We start from the raw sequence: 20,424 nt of genomic DNA, 5'->3' as shown, positions 1-20,424 counted from the left end.
GTTGGCTGTCACAGTGCATATCATAGCCAGTGGTTGTTCTGGTCGTTCTTCCATTCCGGTCACTGGGCTTTTATATATATAGATATATCATGAAGATACCAGAAGACATGTATACAATGGACATGTGTATATAAAATATACAATAAAATTTAATATATTTAATAAAGTAGTCCTTTTGGCTCTACCACTAGTATCTTATTAGTAAATGCACTAATATTACAATATTTATTAAGTGATTAAAATGCAAAATATTTCAAACTTCTTTATCCCCTTTTATTGATAAATTGAGTACATTTGCCTATCTATTTAATACATATCTATCATTCATATTTAATATATGACTTTAGTATTTATATTCACATATATATGATAGATTTATAAAGAATAATATTACACAGTAATCCTTTTAAGTGATAATTCAGAGAATACAGCTCTATATGCACGGTTCTGAGCATGCATTTATAACAGAACAATAATAATGTAGTTATTTAAATTCATCTGATTGCAAAAAGTTTGGTAGCACCTGATTTACAAAAGTAAACTATAATTCAACCTGAATAAGGGCTTTTGAGGTTTAACTTTAGGAAAAAAGAAAGAGGTACTTAAATCTCATATTTAACCACTGACAACCACTGATTTAGTAGAAAAAAAGAACCACTACCCTCTTTTAATTTATAAGCATGGTACTACCAAGGTTGATGGCAGTTACTCATCATTTAGAAATGTAATCTGATTTTATATTTTTATTTGAAAATTTTAAGTAAAATAAAATAATTCTGTGACCCAATCATGCCATAATCCAGGTGACATCTGTACTAGGAAGAATCCTGTTGTTATTCTCCTGTCTAGCTGCTATTGCTGAGAATGACAAAACAGTGAAATTACATTTTCCCATTATTATTTCCAGTCACTCTCTGGCAATGGTTTGTTGACTCTAATAAACCTTCAGACAAAGCTGTCAGCAGAGAAAATAGCAGAGGACAGCAGGGAAAAGCCTCTTCAACAATAAATGCATCTAAAACCTTGGTACTGGCTTGTATAATTTCTGATAACATTTCATGTGAGTGCTTCAATTTGAATTCCAAAGAGGAAAATGTATTCCATAAAGTCATATTACCCATGATTTTGATGAATATAAACAGATTATGAGATTAAAGAATGAGATGTCTTACCTGCTATCGTATTAAGAAACATCAAATACTCAAAGTTTGAAATTTCCCGTCTTTGCCATCGCTGAGTCATGTTGGAAGATTTATAAAGCTGTCGAGGAGTAGCCAGTGATATCCTCCTAGCAATTAAGTAAACCATAACAAACATAAGCTTTTTAACTCATTACTTCAAAAATTCAATATCAACTAATACGTTTAAAATAATTTAGAATAAATAATAAAATGTTTTAAATAATTTAAAATATCTATGGTTTATCCTTCTTAGATAAATTTTAAAAATATTTCAATTATAGATATTAGCAATATTAAAAATTCTATTATAGAACAGGTCTGTAATTACTCAGGATAAACAATATGAAAGTACCTATTTGAATAATATGGCTACAAATGGGTATTTTACAAGTTAACAATACTAAAAATGTGAACCTACATTAAAAATAAGTCAAAATATCTTGTAAACAACATAGAAAATCTACCCCATGCTAAGAAGCTAGGTAGTCTGGTATTAGCTAATAGGTATTTGACTTAAACCTTATATAATAATGGCTCCACACACAGTGTACCCACATGCATAGTCTATACCAGGGGTGGGCAAACTTTTTGACTCGAGGGCCACAATGGGTTCTTATACTGGACCGGAGGGCCGGAACAAAAGCATGGATGGAGTGTTTGTGTGAACTAATATAAATTCAAAGTAAAGGAGCGGAGGGGAGAGCAAGAGAACCCTCCACTCTTTCGGCTCCGCGGGCCGGATAGAACAGCCGAACAGGCCGGATCCGGCCCGCGGGCCGTAGTTTGCCCACAGCTGGTCTATACCCATACAACTCATAGTGCTCTGATGATATACAAAACAAACAAATGGGAACTTGTATGAATTCAGAAAATATACAAGAACTAGAGGCCCAGTGCACAAACTTCGTGCACTGGTAGGGTCCCTAGCGGCTGCCAGCTGCCAGCTGCTGGCCAGTAATCCCTCCCTTCCCCTGGTCGCCTGCCGCCACTGCCTCCGCCACCAGCTGGGGCCTCCCTCCCTTCCCCCAGATGAACTCCCAGTTGAGGGGACAATTTGCATACTATGCTTTTATTATATAGGATGGCCTGAGGGAGTAAATCAGAATAAACTGTGTAAATTATCAGACTCTCAAGGTTCAATGTATTTATCTAAAAATTAATGAAAACTGGATGTATTTATAAAAATAAGATAAGGCTAATGAGTTTCTAAAATGAGCACCACTTAAGGCAGAGGTTCCCAAATTTTTTCAATTCATGCTGCTCTTAGTGTCTCAGGAATTATTTTCATGGTGCCCCTGGCCCAAGAGAAACACCTAACAGTTCTGTTTATTAAGTACTTAGGTCTAAATAGCTTAATAAACATTTAAGTGTTAACAACTTCATAGATGTTTGAAAATATACTACATATTGAAAAAAATAATGTTTTTATTTTATTTTTTTAATAACCACAATTGCTAAACAGATTTGCACCGGTTGGGCATTTCACAGCTTCTTAATCCTGGAAATCCTATCTGATGCCACCACCTGCATTTCCTTTTCCACATTAAATTTTCATGCAGTACTTGTTTTTTTGTTGTATTTTGTTTTTCACAAAATTAAGATGTCAAGAATACAGTGCTACCTAATGTTGAAACTTAAAACTAACTCCAGCTAAGAATTTGTGTGGTAGCTTCACAGCTATTGTTGTTTCCCTAAAAAATACAAAATGCCCTGCAAGCGCTCCTATGAATTCACTGTGATGTCCAGGGCTTCCAGGAACTGTGGACTTAAGAATATTTTTGTCATTCATGTATTATTATCTAATATTTATGTTCAAATGGAATCTCAATAGACATTGTCTTTTATGTAATAGGAGCTAAATATATGTTAGTTAAGGAAAAGGAAGGAAGGATGTAGGATGGGATGGAACACGTTATCTCAAGTTCAAATCTGAATTAAGAATTTTAAGAATAATTATGTGTAACTCCGTGTTTAAAACATCAACTTAATAAAATTGTAGCAGTCTGGTCTCATATTATTCCTAGCTATACATACCAATAATAATAAAAGCATAATATGCAAATTGACCAAACAGCAGAATGACCATCTGGATGACCTTCCAGACGACCATGCTATGACACACACTGGCACCAGGCCAGCCAAGGTGGGTGCGATGCGATTGGTCGGGCGGCCCTGCCATCGCCCCATGATCACCCCGCAGAGGGAGGCCCAGGCCAGCCAAGCGATCACACCCCATGCCTGTCGCCCACAGAGGGAGGTGACCAGTGGTGGGGAGGGCAAGCAGCACCACACAGATGGCAAGCCGTGGCAGCAGCAGAGGTGGGGCCAGCTGCCAGCAGCTGGGGGAAGGAAAGCCCTGATAGGCCCTGATCATCGGTCAGGCCTAGGGACCCTACCCAAGGGGCCCAGGATTGTGAGAGGGCACAGGCCAGGCTGAGGGACACCCCACACCTGTGCACGGATTTCGTGCACCAGGCCTCTAGTTTGAGATAATAGACCCTATTAACTTCCAAAGAACCTCCCGTCTAATGATTCTAGTCATTGCAATGGTACATGTTATACATATTTCATACTTTAATTCTACAATGCAGTGCATTCTCAACCTATAATAATAAAAGTGTAATATGCTAGTTAGACTGCATGTCCTTCCAGATGACCTTCTGGAAGAAGCCACAGCGGTGAGGGCCGAGACAGAGGCACCTGCCATAGTGGGTGGGGGTCGAGGCAGCGGCAGCAGAGGCCCCCAGCCGCCGCTGCAGCTGCCTCTGCTTTGGCCCCCGTGGTGGCAGGGGCCGAGCTCCTTGCAAGAATTTTGTGCATTGGGCCTCCAGTTAATTTATAATATGCTTTCCATAGAGCTATCTAAAGGACTTCTACATTTTTATCCATACTGGCACCAACATGCAAAATTTTCCCAAGACCACTTCCACCCACACAACTATTTTATGTTACAAAATTTCCTCCTGATTCATAGCAACATGCTAAAATGTTTCCTGAATTTTCAAATAATTAGTAAACTATGCTTAGCCCAATTTTCACTGTGCTGCTATTATAACCATACTAGAGGCCCGGTGCATGAAAACTCATGCACTGGGGGGGGGGGGGGGGGTCCCCTCAGCCTGACCTCCATCCTCTCAATATCCAGGACCCCTAAGGGGATGTCCACCTGCCAGCTTAAGCCCACTCCGCTGGGGAACAGGCCTAAGCTAGCTAATCAGACATCCCTCTGGCAGCCCTGGAGCCCTCGGGGGATGTCCAACTAACGGCTTAGGCCCACTTCCACAGGGAGCGGGCCTAAGCCATTAGTCGGACATCCTTAGATCTGTCGCAGAGGCAGGAGAGGCTCCTGCCACCACTGCTGCGCTGGCCAGCCATGAGCCGGCTTCTGGCTGAGCAGCGCTCCCCCTGTGGAAGCGCACTGACCACCAGGGGGCAGCTCCTGCATTGAGCATCTTCCCCCTGGTGGTCAGTGCACATCATAGCAACCAGTTGTTCCTGGTCATTCCACCATTAGGGTCAATTTGTATATTACCCTTTCATTATATAGGATGCTTACTCCAATATGCATTTGTTATTATTATAATCACATTCTTGCTAATCTGACTAAAATTCTTACCTGCAGCACATTTAGTCTGCTAAAAGCTATGTATGTATATAATAAAGTTTTGAATTCCTTTTTTAACATTTTGAACACAGACAATTTAAGAAGAAAATTGCTGGTCTGAAAATAATTCTTACCACTCCAAAACCAATGACCAAACAAACCCTGATAGGTATTTAAAAACCCAAATAGGGCCATGGCCGGTTTGGCTCAGTTGATTGGGTGTTGTCCTATGCACCAAAAGGTTGTTGGTTCAATTCTGGGTCAAGGCACATGCCCAGGTTGCAGGCTCGATCCCCAGTAGAGAGTTTGCAGGAGGTAGCCAGCTTACATCAATGTTTCTCTCCCTCTCTACAAAAATCAGTAAAATAAAATCTTAAAAAATTTTTAAAAACTCTAATAGGTATAAATAATGGGAATCATGGGAGAAAGCTGTCATTTTTAGAGTATACAATAATGAAGAAGAAAAATGTGGTCATAATTTATAAATTTAGAAATGTGGTCATAATTTATAAATTTAGAAAATTCAGGGAAAGGATCAGTTTTTCTTGTTTATTGTCCTTCTTTCCCCCTATAAACTCACTGAAAGCAGGAACTAAACTATGTTAATTTATTGTCCTTCTTTCCCCCTATAAACTCACTGAAAGCAGGAACTAAACTATGTTTTACTTACTGTTATGTCCATTGCGCTTAGCAATACTTAGCATAATGGGGTCTCAATAAGTACATACTTAATGATTTGAATTATTCGTCACCTACCCTAACAGAAAAATGGCTAAAGGTAGATGTAATGCTCAAAAAATTAATTCAGTCATATGAAGAAGAAAATGGAAAATTAATAAGGCTATTCAAAATTCCTATAACAAGTTTAGATGTTTGAATGAGAATATTTGGTACATATTTGGGCTACAGTATAATGCTTTTAGAATTGGGGGATAAGATAAAGGCAAAATTGCCTTCAAATAAAAAGTGTTAAGTATCATAACAAATGATGACCACTTAAAATAATTGACCCTATGACTACAGCTAGGTGTATCCTTAGTAAGTGAAGAATATAATTAAATCCAAAATTAATTAATTGTACTGGCTATATAAATAGAAAATACATTAATAAAGCAATGATAATCAGTATAGAGTACTGGGCAGGTGTTTTTTAATCATTATGCAGGAGTGAAGGTATTTTTCTTATGAACAATGTGAGTCACTTTGATAGAGGACACAGAATAGAAATTATAAGAGACTGAGCTATTATCTTGGGCAAAATAACTTATTTAAATAAAAAACTTCCTATCTGAAATATTGAATAAGAATCCCCTTGTTTCTATTTATTTTTTAAAAATGTATCTTTATTGTTGCAAGTATTACAGATGTCCCCCTTTTATTTTTTCTATTGACCTCCTCCACCACCCACTTACCCTCCCAGGCCTTCACTACTATTGTCTTGTGTCCAAGAGCTATGCATATCATAATAATAAAAGGCCAAGAGGTGTCACGACCAAAACAACCAAACAACTGGTCGCCATGAGGTGGCATTGACCACCTCAGCCCAGCGTCCTGGTGGGTGGCAGTGGCAGCCAGAGCAAAGCAGCCCGGGTCCCAGGTGCCTGGCAGTGGCCAGAGCGAAGCAGCCCAGGTCCCGATGGGTGTCTGGAAGCAGCTAGAGCAAAGCAGCCCAGGTCCTGGGAGCCAGAGGGAAGCCGGTGCCAGCAGCCGAGGGAAGGAAGGCCTATTCTTGCACGAATCTTCATGCATTGGACCTCTAGTATGCATATATATTCCCAGGTTAATCTCTCCCCTGACTCCCACCTTCCCTCTTGAGATTCATGAGTCTCTTCCATGCTTCTATGTCTCTGGATCTATTTGTTCATCAGTTTACTTTGTTCATTAGATTCTGCATATGAGTGAGATCATATGATACTTATCTTTCTCTAACTGGCTTATTTCAATTAGCATAATACACTCCAGGTCCTTCCATGCTATCTCAAAGGGTAAGAGATCCTTCTTTTTTTAAGCCGCATAGTATTCCATGGTGTAAATGCTTTTTTATCCACTCATCTACTGATAGGTACTTGGGCTGTTTGCAGATCTTAGCTATTGAAAATTGCACTGCTATGAACACAGGGGTGCATATATTCTTTCTGATTGGTGTTTTGGGTTTCTTAGGATAGACTCCTGGAAGTGGGATCATTGGGTCAAATGGGAATTCTATTTTTAATTTTTTGAGAAAACTCCATACTGTTTTCCATAATGGTTATACCAGTCTGCATTCCCACCAGCAGTGTACTAGGGTTCCCTTTTCTCCACATTTTTGCTAGCACTTGTCATTTGCTGATTTGTTGATGATAGCCATCCTGGCAGATGTGAGGTGATACCTCATTGTCATTTTAATTTGCATCTCTCTGAAGATCAGTGACTTTGAGCATTTTTTCATATGTCTCTTGGCCTTCTGTATGTCGACTTTGGAGAAGTGTCTCTTTAGGTCCTTTGCCCATTTTTTAATTGGATTGTTTTTCTTCCTTTTGTTAAATTGTATGAGTTCCTTATATATTTTGGAAATTAACCCCTTATCAGATGTATCATTGCCATATATATTTTTCTATGCTGTGGGCTCCCTTTTCATTTTGATTGTGGTTTCTTTTGCTGTGCTTTTTATTTTGATGTAATCACATTTGTTTATTTTCTCTTTTGTTTCCCTTGCCCTAGGAGATGTATTGGCAAACATATTCCTGTGAGAGATGTCTGAGAATTTGCTGCCTATGTTTTCTTCCAAGATTTTTATGGTTTCATGATTTACATTTAAGTCTTTTATCCATTTTGAGTTTATTCCTGTGAATGGTGTAAGTTGGGGGTCTAGTTTCATTTTTTTTTTTTGTATGTACCTATCCAATTTTTCCAACAGCATTTATGGGAGAGACTATTTTTACTCTATTGTATGCTCTTGGCTCCTTGGTTGAATATTAATTATCTATAAAGGAAAGAATGATAAAGAAAATAAAAACTACAAGAAGAAAACAAAATAAAACAAAAAAATAGGGGGAGGAATATGAAAGGATATGAAAAAAAGAAAATAAGAATAAAGAGTAAGGGAATAGGGGAGGAAAGACCATTTAAAATAAAAGAAGAAAGAAATTGAAAGAGAAAATAGAAGAGAAAGTAGATAGACCCAAAATAAGAAGAGAAAAAAAGACAAGAAAGCAGGAGAGAAAGGAAAACAATAATTATTTTTTTTGTATGTACCTGTCCAATTTTACCAATACCACTTATGGGAGAGACTATTTTTTCTATTGTATGCTCTTGCCTCCTTGGTTCGCTGTTCTGTTCCATTGATCTATATGCCTGTTCTTATGACAGTACCAAGTTTTTGTTTGCTGGAAGTTTTTTTTATTATTATTTTTGTTTCAGTTTCATCAGTAGGTATTGGCCTATTGAAGTTTTCTGATTCTTCCTGAGAGTTTTGGAAAATTGTATTTTTCTAGGAATTTGTCCATTTCATACAGGTTGTCCAGCTTAGTGGAATATAGTTGTCTATAGTATTTTTTATGATACGTTGTATTTCTGTGGGGTCAGTTGTTACTTAACCTCTTTTGTTTCTGATTTTGTTTATTTGGATCCTCCCTCTTTGTTTCTTGATGAGTTTAGCCAAACTCATAGCTAAAGGTTCATCAATCATGTATACCTTTTCAATGAACCAGCTGTTTTGCATTGATCTGTTGCATTGTTTTTGAGTCTATGTCACTTATTTCCACTTTGATCTTCATTGTTTCATTCTTTCTATATACCCTGGGCTTTTATTGTTGCTTTCTTTCTAATTCTTTAAGGTGTAGGTTTAGATTATCACAAGTTTTTCTTGTTTGTTTTCTTTCTTTTTGTTTTTGCAGTAGGCCTGTAATGCTATGAACTTCCCTCTCAGGAAGTCCCATAGATTTTTGGTTGTTGCATGTTCATTTTCACTTGTTTCTAAGAAGTTTTTTATTTCTTTTTTGATGTCTTTGGTAACCCATTCATTGTTTAATAACATGCTATTTTGTCTCCATGTGTTTGAATGTTTATGAGTGTTTTTATTGTAGTTGATTTCTAATTTCATGCCATTGTGATCCGAGAAGATGCCTGATATGATTTCAATCTTCTTGAACTTGTGGAGACTTAGTTTATATCCTAATATGTAGTCTATTTTTTAAAATATCCCAGCTGCAGTTCAGAATAATGTATATTCTGTACCTTTTGATGAAATAGTCTATAAATGTCAATTAATTCCATCTGATCAAATGTGTCATTTAGGCTTTCTGTTTCCTTGTTTATTTATTTATTTTTTTTGTCTAGAACCTCTGTCCAGTGATGTCACTGGGGAATTAAAATCCCCTACTATGATTGTATTGCTGTTGACCTCTCCCTTTAAGTCCTCCAGAATTTATTTTATATATTTGGGTACTCCTGTATTGGGTACATATATGTTTCACAGAGTTATATCCTCTTGTTGTATTGATTCCCTTTAGTATTATGAAGTGGCTTTCATTATCTCTTGTTATGGCCTTCATTTTGAACTCTATATTGTCAGATATGAGTATTGCTACCCCAACTTTTTCTTTTCATTTCCATTTATTAGCAAAATTCTTTTCTATCCCTTCACTTTCATTCTGTGTCAGTCTTTTGTTTGAGTTGAGTCTCTTGTATATAGCATACATATGGGTCATGTTTTCTTATCTATTCAGCTATCCCATGTTTTTTTATTGTAGCATTTAGTCCATTTACATTTAAGGTTATTATTGATAAGTACTTATTTGTTGTCATTTTCTTTGTTTATGCCTGTGTTCCTCTCTCTATATTTCTTCTTACAATAGTCCCTTTAGCATTTATGCAGTAATAATATCCTCTTTTAGCCTTTTTTTGTTTGCAAATCTCTATTTCACCTTTGATTTTGAATGGTAGTATTGCTGGATAGAGTAATCTTGGATTCAGTCCATTGCTTTTCATTGCTTTGTATACTTCATGCGACTCCTTTCTTGCTTGAAGTGTTTCTATTGAGAAATCAGCTGGCAGTCTAATGGAAGATTGCTTGTAGGTAACTTTCTTTTCTCTCTCTTGCAGCCTTTAAGATTCCTTCTTTGTCTTTATTGTTTGGTATTTTAATTATTATGTGCCTAGGTGTGGGTCTTTTGGGGTTCATCTTGATTGGGACTTTCTGTGTTTCCTGAACTTATGTGACTTTTTCCTTTACCAGGTTAGGGAAATTTCCTGCCATTATTTCTTTAAACAGGTTTTTTATTCCTTGCTACCCTATTCCTGTTACCCCTATGATATGAATGCTGTTAAGTTTCATGTTGTCCCAAAGCTCCCTTAGACTCTCCTGCTTTATAATTTTTTTCCCAATTCCTGCTCTGAATGGGAGTGTTTTATTTTGTTGTTTGTTTGTTTGTTTTTTACCCTGTCTTCTAATTCACTGATTTGGTTCTCAGCTTCTTCTAGCCTACCATTGAATCCTTCCAGGGTGTTCTTTATTTAGGCCATGTCATTCTTCATTTCTGTTTGATTCTTATTCATGGTTTCAATCTGTTTTTTTCATGTTGGTATAGTTCTCATTCTGCTCCCTATAATTCTCATTAAGTTGCTTGTAGATTTTACTAAGTTGTCTGAGAACCCTAATAACCATTACTTTGTATTCTTTATCTGACAAATTGCTTGCCTACATTTCATTTAGTTCCCTTTCTGCTGATACCGCCTTTTCTTTCATTTGGGGGTTGTTTTTTTGTTTCCCCATATTTGCTATCCCATTGTATTTATTCTATGTATTAATCAAACTGCTATCTTGCCCATACTTTGTGGAGTGGTGTTATGTAGTAGGTGTTTCGTGGGACCAAGTTGTGCATCTCCTGAGTTGGGTGCTCTAGGAAAGCCCATTTTTTGAGTTATTTGGGTTCTCCTATTGTAACTGGGTCTTCATGTTGTTGTTCTGTTCATGGAGGGAATCTCCTCTCAGGCTGGCTGATTCTGAGGCTCACCCCCGATCACACCGTATGAGCTCTTGTGGAGGTACTGACTAAACATAACAAAATACAACACAACGAAACACAAAAGAAAAGAAACAAAACAAGAAAATACACAAGACCCCTACAACAACAACAAAAGCAATGACCATAGAATTAGGAAAGATAAAAAAGAACAAGACTGGAGTGAGAGCGTGAGCAACTGAGTGAAAGTCAGTGTGGCGCTGAGTGCCTGGGAGAATGGCCCCTGGGGAGGGCCAGGGAGAGCACGCGGTGGACCCGCCCAGGACGCGGGGTGGCTCCAGAGGCTGGGCCCAGCGGAGAGAGAGAACTACATAACCAGACACCTGGAGAATAGAGACCATGGGGAAAAAAAGAAACAGCCCGCATATGAAAGAAAAGCAGGCACCACCAGAAAAGGTAGTAAACGAAATGGAAGCAAGCAACCTGTCAGAGAAAGAATTCAGAGAAAGGGTAATAAGGTGGATGAAAAGAATGTAATACAAATTCGACAATATGTGTAAGAACCAAGAGGAAATGAAGAAGAAGCAAGAAGAAATGAAAAAAGACATCGCTGCTATAAAGAACTCAATAGAAAACATCAACAGTAGACTAGAAGAAGCAGAGGACCACATCAGTGAGCTAGAAGACAAGGTAGGAGCAGGTACCCCTACATCAAAAACAAACAAGGTAGACCCAAGTACAGCAGCTTCTAGAAAAAAAAAATTAAAAAGTAGGAGGAGAGCCTAAGGGAACTTTGGGACAACATGAAACAAAACAATATACGCATAATAGGGGTTCCAGAAGGAGAGGAAACTGAGCAAGGAATAGAAAATCAGTTTGAAAAAATAATGACAGAAAACTTCCATGACGTAGGGAAGAAAAAACCCACACAAATCCAAGAAGCTCACAGAGTCCCAAGGAAAATGAACCCCAAAAGACCAACGCCAAGGCACATCATAATTAAACTGGCAAACACCAACGACAAAGTAGGAATCTTAAAAGCAGCAAGAGAGAGACAGAAAGTTACATATAAAGGAACCCCCATCAGACTAGCAACTGATTTCTCAACAGAAACTCATCAGGCCAGAAGGGAATGCAATGAAATATACAAAGTCATGCAAAGGAAGGGTCTGAATCCAAGAATACTGTACCCAGCAAGGCTATCAATCAAAATTGAAGGTGAAATCAGGAGCTTCACAGACAAAAAAAGACTAAGGGTATTTATTACCACCAAACAAGCAATGCAAGAAATGCTAAAGGGTCTACTGTAAAAAAAAAAAAAAAAAAAGAAAGAAATAGGAAGCAAAGAAGGAATACAGGGGTAAAGAATAAAAATGGTGACAAATAAGTACCTATCAATAATAACTTTAAATGTAACTGGATTAAATGCCCCAATCAAAAGACATAGGGTAATGGATTGGATAAGAAAACAAGACCCATATATCTGCTGTCTACAAGAAACCCACCACAAAAAAAAAAGATGCACACAGACTGAGGGTGAAGGGATGGAAAAAGGTTTTCCAGGCAAATGGAACTGAAAACAAAAGGTGGGGTATCAATACTTATATCTGACAAATTAGATCTCAAACTGAAGGACATAAAAAGAGATAAGGAAGGCCACTTCATAATACTAAAGGGAGTAATCCAACAAGAAGAAATAACTCTGGTAAACATATATGCACCCAATACAGGAGCACCCAAATACATAAAAAAACTCCTGGAGGATATCAACGGAGAGATTGACAGCGAATACAATCATAGTAGGAGACTTTAATACCTCACTATCACCATTGCACAAATCCTCTAAACAAAAAATCAGCAAAGAAACATCAATCCTAAATGACTCACTAGAACAGATGGAATTAATTGACATCTTCAGAACATTTCACCCCAAAGCCACAGAATATACATTCTTCTCAAGTGCACATTGGTTATTTTCAAAGATAGACCATATATTGGGACATAGGCAAAGTCTCTTCAAATTCAAGAAGATACAAATCATATCAAGCATCTTCTCAGATCACAGTGGCATAAAACTGGAAATCAACTATAATAAAAACAACAAAGAAATCAAAGACATGGAGATTAAACAGCATGCTACTAAACAATGATTTGGTTACCACAGAGATCAAGGAAGAAATAAAAAACATCATGGCAACAAATGACAATGAAAACACTACAATCCAAAATCTATGGGACACAGCGAAAGCAGTCTTGAGAGGGAAGTTCATAGCTCTACAAGCCTACTGCAATAAACAAGAAACAATGGTAATAAATTACCTAACCCTACAACTCAAAGAGTTAGAAAGAGAGCAACAAGAAAAGCCCAGTGTAAGCAGAAGGAAGGAAATAATAAAGATCAGAGCAGAGATAAACGACATAGAGACCAAAGAAACAATACAAAAGATTAACAAAACCAAGAGCTGGTTCTTTGAAAGGATAAACAAGATTGATGAACCTCTAGCCAGGCTCACCAAGAAGCAAAGAGAGAGGACCCAAATAAACAAAATCAGAAATGAAAGAGGTGAAATAACAACAGATCCCGCCGAAATACAAAGGATTGTTAAAAAATACTACGAACAACTCTATTCCAACAAACTGGACAGCCTGGAGGAAATGGACATATTCCTAGAAAAATATAACCTTCCAAAACTCAATCAGGAAGAATATAAACAGCTCAATATACCAGTAACTATGGAAGAAATTGAAGCAGCCATCAAAAAGCTTCTGGCAAACAAAAGCACGGGCCCAGACGGCTTCACAGGAGAGTTTTACCAAACATTCAAGGAAGAAATAAAACCTATCCTCCTCAGAGTATTCCAAAAAATGCAAGAGGAAGGAACACTTCCAATCTCCTTCTATGAAGCCAGCATCACCCTAATACCAAAACCAGATAAAGACAACACAATGAAGGAAAATTACAGGCAAATATCCCTCATGAACATAGATGCCAAAATCCTCAACAAAATTCTAGCAAATCTGATCCAGCAGTACATCAGAAAGATCATAAACCATGACCAAGTAGGGTTTATCCCAGGAATGCAAGGATGGTACAATATCCGCATATCAATAAATGTGATACATCACATAAACAAGTTGAGAGATAAAAATCACATAATCATATCAATTGATGCAGAAAAAGCATTTGACAAAATCCAACACCCTTTCTTGTTAAAAACTCTCAACAAGGTGGGAATAGAAGGATCGTACCTCAACATAATAAAAGCCATATATGTTAAACCCACAGCTAACATCATACTCAATGGGCAAAAACTAAAACCATTTGCCCTAAGAACAGGAACAAGACAGGGATGCCCACTCTCACCACTCCAGTTCGACATAGTACTGGAAGTATTAGCCATTGCAATTAGACAAGAAGAAGAAATAAAAGGCATCCAAATTGGAAAAGAAGAAGTAAAGCTGTCCTTATTTACAGATGACATGATATTGTACATAAAAACCCCGAAAAACTCCATCCAAAAACTAACAGACTTAATAAATGAATTCGGCAATGTAGCAGGATACAAAATTAATGGCAAGAAATCTATGGCATTTCTATGCACCAATAGTGAACTTACAGAAAGATAGACTAAAAAAGCAATCGCATTTACCATCGCACCAAAAAAATTAAGATACCTAGGAATAAACTTAACTAAGGAGGTAAAAGACTTATACGTGGAAAACTACAGGACACTGAAAAAAGACATAGTGGAAGACGTAAACAGATGGAAGAACATACCATGTTCATGGATTGGTAGAATCAACATCATTAAAATGTTCATACTACCCAAAGCAATCTATAGATTCAATGCACTCCCCATTAAAATACCAATGGCATATTTCACAGACCTAGAACAAACTCTCTAAAAATTCATCTGGAATAAAAAAAAGACCCCGAATAGCCACAGCAATCCTGAGAAAGAAGAACAACGTAGGTGGGATCTCAATGCCAGATATCAAGCTGTATTACAAAGCCACTATTCTTAAAACAGCCTGGTACTGGCACAAGAATAGACATATAGATCAATGGAATAGAATAGAGAATCCAGATATCGTCCCAAACCACTATGCTCAACTAATATTTGACAAAGGAGGCATGAACATACAATGCAGTGAAGACAGTCTCTTCAATAAATGGTGTTGGGAAAATTGGACAGATACATGCAAAAAAATGAAACTAGACCACCAACTTACACCATACACAAAAATAAACTCAAAATGGATACAGGACTTAAACATAAGACGGGAAAGCATAAAAATACTAGAGGAATCCACAGGCAGAGTAATCTCAGATATATGCCAAAGCAATTTCTTCACCGATACCGCTCCTAGGGCAATGGAAACTAAAGAGAAAATAAACACATGGGACTACATCAAAATGAAAAGCTTTGCACAGCAAAAGAAACCATCCATAAAATAACAGGAAAGCCCACTCTGTGGCAGAACATATTTGCAAATGTCATCACTGATAAAGGTTTAATCTCCAACATCTACAGGGAACTTATACAACTTATTAAAAGGAAGATAAATGATCCAGTAAAAAAAATGGGCAACGGACCTAAATAGAATCTTTTCAAAAGAATACAGAAGGAAGGCCAAGAGACATATGAAAACATGCTCAAAGTCACTAATTATCCAAGAGATGCAAATCAAAATGACAATGCAGTATCATCTCACACCTCTCAGAATGGCTATCATCAACAAACCAACAAACGACAAGTGCTGGCGAGGATGCAGAGAAAAAGCAACCCTCGTGCACTGCTGGTGGGAATACAAACTGGTGCAGCCACTGTGGAGAACAGTATGGAGTTTCCTCAAAAAACTAAAAATGGAACTCCCATTTGACCCAGTAATCCCACTTCTAGGAATATATCCCAAGAAACTAGAAACACCAATCAGAAAGGATATATGCACCCCTATGTTCATAGCAGCACAATTCACTATAGCTAAGATTTGGAAACAGCCTAAATGCCCATCAGCAGATGAGTGGATTAGAAAACTATGGTACATCTACACAATGGAATACTATGCTGCTATAAAAAAGAAGGAATTCTTACCATTTGCAGCAGCATGGATGGACCTGGAGAGCATTATGTTAAGTGAAATAAGCCAGGCAATGAAAGAAAAAATACCACATGATCTCACTCATTTATGGAAAATAAAGAACATTATAACCTGATGAATAAAAAGAAAGATACAGAGGCAGTAAAGCACCGAACAGACTGTCAAATTACAGCGGGAAGGCTGGGGAGTGCTGGGGAGGGAGGGAAATAGATCAACCAAAGGACTTGTATGCATGCATATAAGCACACCAATGGACACAACACACTGGGTGGGGTGGAATGAGGGCATGCGACAGGGGGTAGGGGAGGCTGGGGGAAGGTCAATGTGGGGGGAGGAGATATATGTACTAATATATGTAATATTTTAAACAATAAAAAATAAAAACTAAGAAAAAGAATTAAAAAAAGAGAGAGAAGAAGAATGATATAAGGAAAAAATACAAGGAGAAAACAAAACAGAAGAAAACAGAAAAGGGGGTGGAGGAATATGATGGGAGAAATGAAATAAAGAAAATAAGAATAAAGAGTAGGGGAGGAAAACTGTTTAAAATAAAATAAAATTGAAAGAGAAAATAGAGAAGAAAGTAGATAAACTCAAAATAAGAAATGAAAAAGAAAAGATGAGAAAGCAGGAGAAAAAGAAAAAATTTTGAGTAGGAAAGGGGAAGAGAAAAATTGTATATGTGAATGAAATAAGAGAGACTAAAATAATAACAAATCAATAAAGCAGATAAAGCAGATCAGTAAAAAAGAAAAAAGGGGGGGTAACATTCATCTCAGCCAAGTTTAGTGCCTCTTGGGAGCACTCTTTGAATCCTGCTTTTCTGATGACTGTCACTGACTATTCTGTCTGCAATTCTGGGCTTCCCAGGAGGTACTTAGGTGCTAACCCAGCCGTGGGCAAACTACGGCCCGCGGGCCAGATCCGGCCCGTTTGGCTGTTCTATCCGGCCCGCGGAGCCAAAAGAGCTGAGGGTTCTCTTGCTCTCCCCTCCGCTCCTTCACCAGCAGCAGTGTTAACATGGAAACGTCGGGAAACACGGCCGCAGCTCCTTCTTCTGAGTGGGCGGATATAAATCCGCCCATTCAGTAGAAGGAACAACCTCTCAATCTTCCAGAGGCTCCTTGTAATGCCCACGGACACGTCTCCCGACATCACCCTGGGAATGCGTAGACACGTTATCATGGTGATGTAGGGAGACACGCCCCTGGAGAGCACAGTATCAGAGCCTTTCTGAGGTAAGATTAAGAGCTCTACTCAAACACAGTACTGCACCACACTGCAACGGCAGCACGGCTAGTGTGAATGAACCCTAATTCAGTGGGTTGAACAAAAAGATTGTATAGAAATGCGATGAACTAAAGATTTTATTACAAAATCGCTTAATTTCAGGGTTTCAGAAGTAATTGGACAAATGAAAAACTGAAAATCAAATGTTCATGTCTAATACTTGGATGAAACCCTTTCCTGGTAATGACAGCCTGAAGTCTTGTACTTATGGACATCACCAGATGCTGGGTTTTCTCCTTTGTAATGCTCTGCCAGGCTGTCACAGTAGGGGTATATATATAAATATCCTGCCATTTCCAGCTTTTAATAAGAAAAACTGTTGCAGTGGGCATTTAAAAGTGGCACTTGGTTGTTTTTATAGAGTCCAGTGGATGCAATCTGACATTGATAATAGGCTCTTTCACACTATGTGCACTGCGGCTGTTTTTTGCCAGTAACGGAAGTGCTAGTGGTAACTACTGGTTACGCATGTTTTGCACTGCCCTAGCACCTCCCATACAAGTGAGTCTGGAAGACACAGCAATGTGCAGCTATGTGTGTTACCATAAACAAAGGGCCTATGTGAAAGATACACAGGTTTCCTATGGAGGAAAGGGGTTGTTCTCTATGGTCAGGGTGTGTATCTGTCCCATGTGTGAACTTTTTCAGATGATTTTGTTATATATATATTTTTTAGAAGACCAAAAATGTTATAGTAGAGCAAATTTAATCACTTGTTTTTATACTTTACTGTCTTATTTTAGTAAAGAATTTAATAAGAGAACGGTACTGTTGGTTTTAGCCCAATATTAAACATGAGTGGACCAAAGAAAAGGAAAGTGGACAGTGAATGCCGAGTGTCTAAGAGGGAGTGGACAACAAAATATTTTTTCACCGAAGTCCAATCAATGCCGGTATGTCTGATATGCCAGAAAACACTTGCAGTCTTCAAAGAGTACAATCTCAGCCGTCACTTTGCCACAAAGCATGGCAACTATGCTAGCAAGCAGTCACCTCAAGAACGGGAGGCTACCTCACAGAGGTTGATGGCTAAATTACAGGCTCAGCAAAATGTCTTTCACAGACAAACTGCAATTCAAGAGACAACTACCAAAGCAAGTTTTATGCTATCATTCAAATTAGCAAAAGCTAGCAAACCTCTCTGTGAAGGCGAGTTTTTGAAAGCATGTATGATAGAGACAGCAGGTCTCTTGTGTCCAGAGAGCAAAGGCAAGTTTGAAAAACTCAGCTTATCGCGCAGGACAGTGACTCGTCGAGTGGAACTGATTGATGAAGACTTGGCCAGCAAGTTAAATAGTAAGGCAGAGTTCTTTAAGTTTTATTGACTAGCATTGGATGAAAGTAATGACGTAAAGGACACTGCTCAGCTCTTAATTTTTATCCGAGGGATTAGTGACAATTTTGAAATTACAGGGGAGTTTTTAGCCATGGAGCCACTGAAAGGAAAAACACGGGGAGAGGACTTGTATGACCGGGTGTCTACTGTCATCGAGAAAATGAAGCTACCATGGAGTAAACTTGCTAATGTCACGACAGATGGATCTCCAACTTTAAGTGGAAAAAATGTTGGACTGCTAAAAAGAATTCAGGATAAAGTGAAAGAGGAGAACCCTAACCAAGATGTTATTTTTCTTCACTGTATTATTCACCAGGAATCATCGTGCAAGTCTATATTACAACTTAATCATGTTGTTAATCCAGTCGTAAAGCTTGTTAATTTCATTCGAGCAAAGGGACTTCAGAACTGTCAGTTTATTAAGTTTCTGGAGGAAACTGATGCGGATCACCACGACTTACTTTACCACTCTCGTGTCCGCTGGTTGAGTTTGGACAAAGTTTTCCAACGAGTGTGGGAGCTCAAAGAAGAGATTGGTGCATTTTTTAAATTAAAGGGGAAGTCTGACGAATTTACTGAGCTGAGTGACAAGAATTGGCTGTGTGACTTTGCATTTGCTGTAGATATATTTTCACATTTGAATGAGCTAAATGTGAAGCTACAGGGAAAAGATCAGTATGTACATGACATGTACACTAATGTGAAAGCCTTTTAATCGAAGCTGATTTTCTTTTCCAGACAAATTTTAGACAAAGTCTTCACTCATTTTGCCACACTAGCCACACAGAAGGAGACCATCCAAAACGTTAAGAAATACAGCAAATCACTGGATGACCTGCATGCAGAATTCTGTCGTCGGTTTTCTGATGTTGAAAAAATTGACCAGTCACTTCAACTGGTGGCCCGTCCTTTGTCACAAAACCCTGAAACAGCACCAGAAGAGGTGCAACTGGAACTCATCGATCTTCAGTCTGACTTTGTCCTAAAGGAGAAATTCAGCTCTCTTGAACTAAGAGACTTTTATGCTTCACTTAATGAAGCCACTTTTCCAAACATCCGGAGGATGGCACAGAAGATACTGGTGCTGTTTGGGTCAACCTATGTTTGTGAGCAGACATTTAGCGTCATGAACTTCAACAAAGCCCCTCACAGATCCAGCTTAACTGACGAACACCTCAGATCTATCCTGAGAATAGCCACAAGAAAACTAACTCCAGACTTTGATGCATTAGCTAAAAAAGGAGACCAACAACACTGTTCCCACTGAAGTTGATGTTTTAAAGACCAAAAACCTTTCAACCCTGTCTACATTGCCATCTACATCTACGTCCCGGGCATAATTTGGAAGTTGCACTAAAGAAAATGTTTAATTTACTGTTTACACATTTTGTTCTTTTCTATTTGTTTTAGTTTTAAATTATTTTATTATATTTAAGTTTAATTTGAAAGGCTTTTGTACCTTTCCTTTGTTAGGCAATTTTATTTTGCCTTTGCCATCTTCAATATAAGGTATGTTATTGTGCTATGATTCCTCCATTTTTTGAAGTTTCAAATTATAATAATTAGTGTTTACATTCTTCTTGTTAAAATGTTTGAAATGAATAAAACTATTGAAATAAAAAAAAAAAAGACAGTACCCTTTTATGTAATGATGTTTACTTTGAATTTATATTAGTTCACACAAACACTTCATCCATGCTTTTGTTCCGGCCCTCCGGTCCAGTTTAAGAACCCATTGTGGCCCTCGAGTCAAAAAGTTTGCCCACCCCTGTGCTAATCTCTGTCAGAAAATGTCCTCCTTTGGCTATTTTTTCCCTTTAAAATGAACCATTTATTAAATCATTCTTAACAGTTATGTAAGTTACATGTATGTTTATGTCAGAGTATTTCACATGGAAATCTTTAAACTCTTATAAGCAAGCAAAATCATACCACACAATATATAAGTGGGAAGAGGTACTGCTAAAC

The 20,424-nt window shown here is 37.9% G+C and overlaps 1 protein-coding gene across 9 annotated transcripts in view; it reads right to left on the bottom strand.

Moving 5' to 3' along the window:
* Positions 1–20,424, bottom strand: part of NBEA (neurobeachin) — a 954,039-nt gene that overhangs the window by 159,864 nt on the left and 773,751 nt on the right. For all 9 annotated transcript variants that reach the window (XM_080658500.1, XM_080658501.1, XM_080658502.1 and 6 more), the window contains one exon: positions 1,173–1,288. In XM_080658500.1, coding sequence (XP_080514626.1) covers positions 1,173–1,288 — 116 coding nt within the window. The remainder of the gene's footprint in view (positions 1–1,172; positions 1,289–20,424) is intronic.

This window comes from Plecotus auritus (genome assembly GCF_963455305.1).
Source record: "Plecotus auritus genome assembly, chromosome: 3".
Classification (NCBI taxonomy): Eukaryota; Metazoa; Chordata; class Mammalia; order Chiroptera; family Vespertilionidae; genus Plecotus; species Plecotus auritus.
This window is presented reverse-complemented; position numbering and strand designations above follow the sequence as displayed.